At 39.3% G+C, this 9,480-nt stretch overlaps 1 protein-coding gene across 1 annotated transcript; it reads left to right on the top strand.

Annotated features, from left to right (window-relative positions):
* The first annotated feature begins 249 nt into the window (after positions 1-249).
* atp6v1e1b (ATPase H+ transporting V1 subunit E1b) lies at positions 250-9,438 on the top strand. The gene is made up of 10 exons (XM_085436304.1): positions 250-357; positions 484-545; positions 2,765-2,830; positions 4,013-4,122; positions 4,378-4,444; positions 4,550-4,639; positions 5,740-5,808; positions 6,012-6,106; positions 6,220-6,307; positions 8,615-9,438. The coding sequence occupies exons 2-10, from the start codon at positions 513-515 to the stop codon at positions 8,675-8,677; spliced, it is 681 nt and encodes a 226-aa protein (XP_085292430.1). The 5' UTR covers positions 250-357; positions 484-512; the 3' UTR covers positions 8,678-9,438.
* Positions 9,439-9,480: the final 42 nt, after the last annotated feature.

Genomic DNA, 9,480 nt, shown 5'->3' with positions numbered 1-9,480 from the left:
ACAAATATAACATTTTAATTGTTACATCAACTCAACCTTAAACCTTTTTTTAAACTGTAGCAATAAAGATTTTTGTTAAGAGATAATGTACAGAAATAAATATATTTATATTTTCTAACTTAAAAACTGATAAGTTATAGTTACGTTTATACTTCACTGTGTCCGTGACACGTTGAAAACTGAGTAAACAGCCACTTTTTTCTTTATTCACTCGTCTCGCTCCTTCCTCGCACTTGACGACCTCTTCCGCCGGAAGTAAACATCACGTGACTCTGAAAATCAGCTGATCCTCCGTAGACATCTTTACGAGTCACGACTGCGGCGATTAATTCAAACCGTCTTCTCTGTTGTTCTCGGGTACATAAATGCCGCTTTAAAGCTTAAATGTTGGGATTAATTTCATTTTCTGAGTAATCGCGGTCTCTGTTTCCATTTAGCGGTTTTTATTATTCGTGATTTTTTAATTCTTACTTTCTCCGGCAGGCCCAGGCGGATCTTTGACAACTGCAGCCATGGCGCTGAGCGATGCCGACGTACAGAAGCAGGTAATGAACCGTTTTCACCTATATAAAGACACCATTTTAACGCTTGTTTTCGCTCGTTAACGAAGCGACTCGTTAGCCTGTTACAAACCTGAGAAATACTTTCAGCCGCTGTAGGATTTACAGGAAGTCGGTGTGTCAAAGGAGAATGACATTGAGAGAGCTGCATAAGGGTTAGCACTGAATTAAACACAAACGGCACCTAGAGGACAATATTTGTTCTTTAAAGGGGTGCTTTTTTTTTTTTTTTTTTTACATAAAATTGACACTTGGACCCAAATAAGCCGCTATTTCTGCAGCTGAGACTTAAGGATGTGATACTGAGGGTCATGCATCTCTGCATGATCACATGATGAACACATGCCAAGAAGGAGGAACTTGGAGTGAGTGAGCCACCGTGTTCTCACTGGAAATCTCCTCAAATATGGAAAATAAGTCTAATAAAAAGTTCCCACTGTACACTGCCATGACCAGGGATTTCTATATCAGTTGGCTGTTTGACACACATTAATAATATATTTAATTTTCAACAAATCTTAATATTAGCTACTTTTGCTGTTATTTAAATAGTTTTGAAACAGCAATTAAAGTGGCAATAAAGGGTTATGGGTTAATAAGTTTTTATATGTTATACTTTTATTTGGTGTCAGAAAATATGATAACACATTCTCAAAGGCCAATGTTTTCCCGTGTATCATGGGGTACCAAGTCATGAAGCAAAAGTGATAATTATGTGGCTCAGCGGTCATCATAGTACCATTTTGGATCTTATGGCAGGGAAACTCCCCAGTTCTTAATCCCATCGAGGATTGATTCCTAAAAGGCAGGAGGACGAGCGGAACTTTGAGCTCTGATAAGTCAAGAATGGCTTATTGTCAATCAGAGGAGGGTCAACACTGTAAATACTGACACCGTCCAATATGAAATGCTCATGAGTGTCCCTCGCTATATCTTAGAAATGTGTAAAACCATAAGTATAAAAGTTTAAGCACTAGATTGTATGAAACACAGAATTTGTGTGAAGCCATTGTGGAATTTCTAGTAGTGGGCCATCAGAGGGCGACTCTCCTGGCTGCCAAAACCCCCCAAAAAGATTCATGGTTGTATAGAAATCTGTGGGGAAACAGCTCCTATGTGACCTCAGTGGACACTTTCCTGATGACTTTGTGGGCTCAATTCCTAGTTTCGGGTTACATCGAATAATACATGAAGTTCATTATCTGAATTAATAGAGTTGCTGAACAGTGAGCCCGTGGTTTAAAATTATAGTTTTAATTTCCTCAGTGAGATCCATCCCTCGCTCATCACCTGTTTCTTTGCACAGTTGGTAAAATGACGATGTGCAACAAAATTCACAAACATTTTCACTGAAGCGATGGAAACCGCCCTGGCTTAATCTCATCTTTACCACCCCAGTAAAGATTTTAAGATGCCCTCTCTACCCTTAATGATGAATTTTTGATACCCCAGTACATATCTGTAAGGATGTGATTGGAAAACCATTAGAATAGTTTCTGGGTTTATCTAAGAGTAGCTGCATCACTAACTGCTGATGTACACCCAGTCATTTTGTTTGTAAGCAGGCCTGAAATAAGACAGAAACCGCTCAGGTCAGGAAAGGGAAACAAGAGGTATCCCTAATAGGATTCAAAGGAGGAAAGATATAAGAAATCGCTGACATTTTGCTTCATGTACACTGAAAAATAACAAAACTCACTGATATCCTGAAGTATTTGTTAGACGTTGTTTTTTTTTTTTTTTTTTTTTTTTTTTTTTTTTGAAGGTGTCTTTTTCCTATCTCAAACCAGAGATGACACACCTCACACAGTAAAATGTACTAATCTTTATGGGATATCTTGATGTTTACCAGACTAATGCTTTGCTATCGTTTTACCAAAAGTTTAATGATGAGTTTCATTTCCAGTGTATTGCATTAGAAAGGAAAGTCACAAGTTGCATTAGGTGCAAATCTTTTTTTTAATGTGAAATAAGCTAAGTATATTTGTCATGAGGGTCTTTGAAGGCTCTGAAAATATCTTCAGATCAACAAAGATCAGATCTAATGTTGTTTAAAGATTAACGTGTATTAGATTTTCCAAAAATCGGATTTGGAGCGAAGTGAAAATAAAAATCAAAGAAGCTGTTTCTATGGGATCTAAATTTTATGGGTTTTTTTATACAACACGTGCTTGTTTTTAGTTATATTTTGTTCCCATCCACAGATTAAGCACATGATGGCCTTCATCGAGCAGGAGGCAAACGAGAAGGCGGAGGAAATTGATGCAAAGGTATGAAAACACATCACCACACAGTGCTGTGCACAGATATCAGGCTGGATAGATTTTATGTCTTTATTCGTGAGTCAAAGCTGAGGAAAGGCAGGGAATTGGACTATGTGGACAGACATTAAAGGTCACCTGTAACTTTGTCTTCATGTAATTAATGAACTTAATGTTTAGAAGCATCAGGCCTCCTGGCCCCCATCAGACTGTGTGTCATTACATAGATTTATTTAATTGTTTTGTCTTAAGAGGAGAACAAAAAAGCAACAAACCAGCTAATATATGCAATCAATTATTTTTTAAAATTGCGACGTCCATCAGCGGACAGTGCACGTAGTGAAGGAGGACATGTAGAGGGTTGATGTGACAGAGGGTGGTGGAGAAGGGGGCGGATGATGGGAGAAGTCCAAAGTAGAAGAATATCCATCCATGTTCTGCTGCTTTCCAGATGCTCTCCTCAGCCACACTGTCTTCCAGCCCCCATTACTTGTGGTGTTGGTGTTGCCCCCCCCCCCCAAAAACCTATCTGTAAGGGAGAACTGAGAGACCCATTGGAGGAAGCTCATTCCACAGTTTGTAACTACAAACTTCTATTTTCAGTCGCTACCAGAGCTCGTGACCATACAAGTCACCTGCATCATGTAGCTGAGGGTAGAAACGTGAACAGAAGGGGAAATCGGCATTGTCACAACAGTCATCTTTACTGTGACATTCTTCCAACTCCTCCAACGACCCAGAGTGGGTTCTCCAACTTTTTCCGGATGAGAGCTATGGCCCCAGGCTAGGAGGTTCCTGCTGTAAACCACTTCAGGGCAAGCTGGAGGTCACCTCAGGGGTGATCAGTGCAGCCCTTGTAGACTCCAACACCAGTCAATCACCATTAGGTGGTGCTGATGCTGCATGCTTGCATTACAAGATGATATGGATTGCTCTCATTGTGTCACATATGATGGTCCACAAGTTCCAGCAGCCTCAGGCACTATTTTACAGCAAGGAAAGCTGATTATGAGAAGAGTTGTGTGTGTGTGTACATATAGTAACCTTCGTTGTTTAGTGAGGTTCCCAAAATATTTTCATGTTTCTCTTACATTATTAGAGAAAAATATTCTTTTTAAATGTCATTCTTTATGTGAAAAAGATTTCTGTTTGCCATGAATTCCTCTGAGCTACCTGTGTCTCTTCCTGCAGGCAGAAGAAGAGTTCAACATTGAGAAGGGCCGCCTGGTCCAGACCCAGAGGCTGAAGATAATGGAGTACTATGAGAAGAAAGAGAAGCAGATTGAGCAACAGAAGAAAATGTGAGTCGTGGCGAGACATCACAGGACACATCGTGCCTATCCCTTCTTTCCTTCCTCCTTTCAATCTGGCCTTTTTAAGAACAAAGAAACGGCTGTAATGTGACAGAGTTTCTGTAATTTTATTTAGCCACTTCACCCAACAGTACCTCCTCTGTGACCTGCCTCGAACAGTGCCAGGGTTAAGAAAAGAGCAAACACAGTCTCACTTTGGGATATAAGCAGGACCAATGTGTGTGTTATTTGTCTGCTTAACAGTCAGATGTCTAACCTGATGAACCAGGCTCGACTGAAGGTGCTGAAGGCCCGTGATGATATGATCTCGGTAAGTCTCTGTCATCAGTTTATATACATACGAAAGATGGGCTGGTTAAATATCACAGCTGAGAGTGCAAACAGAAGAGATCAGGTGTGTTTTTTGTACCCTCAGGAAATGCTGAATGAAGCTCGCCAGCGGCTCGCTAACATTGCAAAAGACCCGGCCAGGTATTCAACTCTTATGGATGGACTGATCTTACAGGTTGGTTTATACTCCGAGGCCTGCCCGCTAACATCCCTCTGACCAATGAAATTTACTCTGTAAAACAAGTTCCATCTGTACTAAAAGATTTCAGCTATTTTAGAGCAGCAGGATCCTCATTTGTGTCCCCAGAATGTGAGAGGGGGGCTGTGACCCTGCCATAATAACATCACTGCACTGTAAACACAAGGATACACACACTCTCAGCATAAAGTCCAAATATGTTTTACCTCTGGCGTGAAAAATAAAACTTTTAATGACATATTAAGTTGATTTCACCGAGTTTTCAGCTTTTTTTTTTTTTTTGTTGTTGTTGTTGTTGTTGTTTTCGTTTGCTTAAATTCAATAATATCAGCAGTTATTAAATAAAAACGGGCCTAACACAGCTACTTAGTTACTGTATATCTCGTAGTTGCATCAGTTATTTTTGGACAGATTGCCTGCCACTGCAATGCATGTGGATCCTTTTAATTATTGTCCTTGTGACTTCAAATTTATGTAATGAGTCACTTCAGCTAATTTATCATAAAATAAATAGATAAATAAAAGACAATGATTTAGCATCTCCTCCTTCTGATTCCAGCAGTGCAGAAAGCTGGGATGATACCTGAAGAGGTGATCTTGTAGAGAAGACCAGCCAGACTTTATGATCATATTAATCTTGTCTGGCCAATCAGATAAGCTAATTATATTCTGTTTAGTAAATATGCGGTGGTATTTCACTAATACAATGGATGTGGATGCAATTAGGTTGTGTTCCTCTGGATAATCCCCTAAGAACACCGTCTCCAGTTTAATTTGTTCTGTAAAAACAGCCCAAACTTCTATAACCCCCCTGGAAATGCCCCTGCTCTTGTTAAATCCCATCTTTTAATTGTGAGGTACCACAAGACACAGGACTATTTATAAAGCATTCAGGTAGCCTCTAGGTATTAATAAACCAGTGTGGAAGCGCCTTAAATATACTTTCTGGAGGGCTTACATTGTGCTGATCCTAAACTTTATTGTATGATACAGAAAGGTTTTCATGATATAAAAATATTTGTCATTCTATGCAGATATTTAAAAACTAAAATAACATAATAACCGTCTCTCATCAGGGGTTTTACCAGCTGCTGGAGCCCAAAGTCACCATTCGCTGTCGTAAACAGGACATACCGCTGGTGCAGGTGAGTAAAACAGAAGGTGTCTCTTTACCCTTTTTACCCTGCAGTGCAGTATCACCTGCCCTGCTGTGGGCAGTGTGGGGAAAACCCAGTTTCAAAGTTATCATGTTTAATGATACGTGTTCAGTTACTGAAGGGAAATTTTGTGCTGATCCAGTTGTTTGTATCAGATGAAATCTCATCCCAAACTTCCTTGTACCCTTCAGGCATCCATCCAGAAGAACATTTCCATATATAAAGCAGCCGTGAAGAACAACATTGAGGTCCGCATTGACCAGGATAACTTCCTCTCCCCTGACGTGTAAGCAGAATCACATTTGAACGACAAACCAGTGATCACTAAGGGGAAGTTCTCTTGAAAACTTAGCCACCTCTTAATTTGAGATCAAAATGTCAAACTTTTTCTGCATGCAGGTCTGGAGGTATTGAGATCTATAATGGAGACGGGAAGATCAAGGTGTCCAACACTCTGGAGAGCAGACTGGACCTCATGGCTCAGCAGGTAGGAAATGCATATCTTATCATTTTATCTTTCTTGTTTCACACATTGTAAATGCACTAGTTTACTCTAACTGCACATTATGGTAAAAAATGGTAAATGGCCTGCATTTGTATAGCGCTTTACTAGTCCCTAAGGACCCCAAAGCGCTTTACACTACATTCAGTCATTCACCCATTCACACACACATTCACACACTGGCAATGGCAAGCTACATTGTAGCCACAGCTGCCCTGGGGCGCACTGACAGAGGCGAGGCTGCCGGACACTGGCGCCACCGGGCCCTCTGACCACCACCAGTAGGCAAACATGGGGTTAGTATCTTGCCCAAGGATATTTGGCATGCAGCCAGGAGGCAGCCTGGGATCGAACCACCGACCTTCTGATTAGTGGCTGACCTGCTCTGCCACCTGAGCTACAGCCACCCCATTATTCTGTTTATATATAACAAACTTGCATTTTAAATCATCGTCACACTGGTGGCATGGTGTTAAATTCTTAAAATGTACGCAACAGAGAAAAAGTAAAACAGTATTCTTAACATGCATTTGAAAAAATGACTTTGTTTTAATACCAAACTTCATTTTTCAGTGCAATATTTTTTCTGTTTCTGTTTTAAACTTTAAAAAGATACACAATGCTTATGTTCGACGAAATTTGAGGCTTTTAATAAATAAACATTACCTACTTTGAGACATGTCACTATATTTACCAATATAAAGAGTATGAAGATAGTTACCATCTCGCTGTAGGCTAGTTTTTCATTTTGAAGTTAATATCAGTGTGTTTAAAAGAGGTGAGCAATATTTTTTTTTTTTTCTAAAAATTCAGTAAAACTACACTGTAGTCACAGAAAATGGTCTTGCACTTCATCCAGTAACATACTTCTTTTTACTCTGTTTTTATTTAGTGACTTTATGCTATTAACTGTAAATAAAACAGGAAAACAAGTTTTGTAGTGTTTCTTTTTCATTAGTATTGCACATTTACAGAGGTGGCAGAGAGCAGAGTTATGACAGATGGAATATTAAGTCAGTACAGTAGTGGGTGTTCAAGAATATTCCATATATTCTAACTTCGATTTTAGTAATTTGCTGAATCAGCTTGTTAGGTGACAGAAAAGTTGAGGATTGTGCAAAAGTCTTGAGCCACCCATTTTTCTTTATGTTTTGCTTTTAAGGAGCCACAGTTCTCCAGGCTTTCTGAAGTTCTGTCAAAGCTTTGCTTTGGACATTGGAAGCTTTTTCACTCATTTTCAGTCCTGCACCTGACAACGTTTTGTTTTTTTGTTAAGCCACTTAACAAGAATCTGTGAATCACACATAAGAAGGACACCTAACCCAAGGGAAGAACCAGTGTTGTCTGCATATAACAGATAAACTATATAGTCCCAAATAACAGTCTCAAGGTGCTTAATATTAAGAAAGAGAAACTGAGAAAAGGTTGAGTTATGCCAAATTACTCAAGAGCTGGACTGAAAATCCAGTGGCAACAGGTCTTATGGAGGTGAAGCCACATTTAAAATTTTTGGTTTAAATTGTATTGTATATGTCCGGAGGAGGTCGGGAGAGAAGTACAACAGAGTGTCTAATGCCGTCTGTAAAGCACAATGAAGGTTCTGTCAGTGGTGTTGGAGTTCTATTTAAAATTGATGCAATTATGAATGCAGAAAAGTAGAATCAGATTTTGATCCACCATCCAGTACCATCTGAAAGCATCTGACCGGCAACAGCTTCATTTTTCTACATGACAATGATCATAAACACACAGCAAAAACAAACCTGGATAGAGAAGCACACAGTGGAACATTTTCAGTCATGGATCAGACTCCAGAGTCCAGACCTCAACGTTATTAAAGCAGTGTGGGATCATCTTAACAGCCAACATCCAGAAAAGAGCTTTAAGTGTCCTTCAAGAGGCCTGGAGAACTGTTCCTGAAGACTTCTTTAAAGAGAGTTGAGGCTGTGAAGAAGAATAAAGCTTGTCACACTAAATACTGACTTTCAAGTTTGTTGTACAAACTCAGTTTTTACCTTATTTACTGTATTTCCACCTTTTTTTTTTTTTTTTTTTTTTTTTTTTTCTGGATCAATATAAAGAAATTAGGAGGGGCTCAAGATTTTTGCACAGTACTGTAGTTAGTTCTAGCTGTACTTTCTCAAATGTACGAGGAGTAAATTGAACGTCTTCTCATTTTAGATGTTTGGTCATTCAATAAAAATGTAAATGTCTCCTCTCGGGGTTTCTGTTTTATAAAGAAAGTTACTCTGAGATGATGGTTGTTGGCTTATCCTGTCACTCTGTTTGCAGATGATGCCTGAAATCCGAGTGGCTCTCTTTGGTGCCAACCCAAACCGCAAGTTTATGGACTGAGAACCTCTGCTGTACGAGAGAGAGAGAGAAACACTCCTTTTTATTTTTTATTTTGTCATATAAAAGACGTCATTCCTTTGTCTGTGAAATTTCTGACGCAAAAAAGATGTTGTTGTGTGATGTATTGCTGTATTTTTTTTTTCTGTGCATTAAGGGACATGATAGATGCTGCAACTCAACATTACAGATGTGTACAGCTGTAAGCACTGGTTTGCTCTGCTGCTCCCATTCATGGGCCTCAGTTTACACTGATCAGTCAGGGAAGACGGGATCGAGTGACTGGCTGGATGTTAAACAAGTTGTCCTCTAACTGGATTAGTTTCATGACAAACATAGCATCTGTGTCACGGTTTTCCCAGTTTCATTACCCTCTGCACCACATTTTTGGTTGCATGGAGCATTGTGTTGATAATAGGTGTCTGCTCCAGCCAATCGCACATATATATATACATATATAGGCTCGCGCGCACACACAAAAATGGAATCCATAGAAACAAAACTGAAGGTTGGATATGATCTTAGAGTTAATTTATTCCTGTTACATCAACTGTACCTTCTCCTCCTGTCATGAATTAAAGGAGTGGCTGATATCATTCCAGAGGGGTGCCCTGTATGTATATGAGGTTTCCAGATTAAATTATATGTATGTGTGTGGTGGTTGTTTGTTTTGATTTCTCATCTTTTTTCTTTTTGTTGTTTTTTGATTGTCTCAAATTCAAAATGTTTTATTGTGGGAATGTGTATAAAGTATAAAATCTGAACCATTAGTATTTCCTCTCTTCATTGTTCTCGCAGCTGAATGA

The sequence above is a fragment of the Copadichromis virginalis genome, linkage group LG17 (assembly GCF_057382275.1).
Source record: "Copadichromis virginalis isolate Kocher_CV1m ecotype Utaka linkage group LG17, C_Virginalis_male_GT1.1, whole genome shotgun sequence".
NCBI lineage: Eukaryota > Metazoa > Chordata > Actinopteri > Cichliformes > Cichlidae > Copadichromis > Copadichromis virginalis.
The sequence above is the reverse complement of the archived record's forward strand: the minus strand, read 5'-3'. Positions and strand labels throughout refer to the sequence as shown.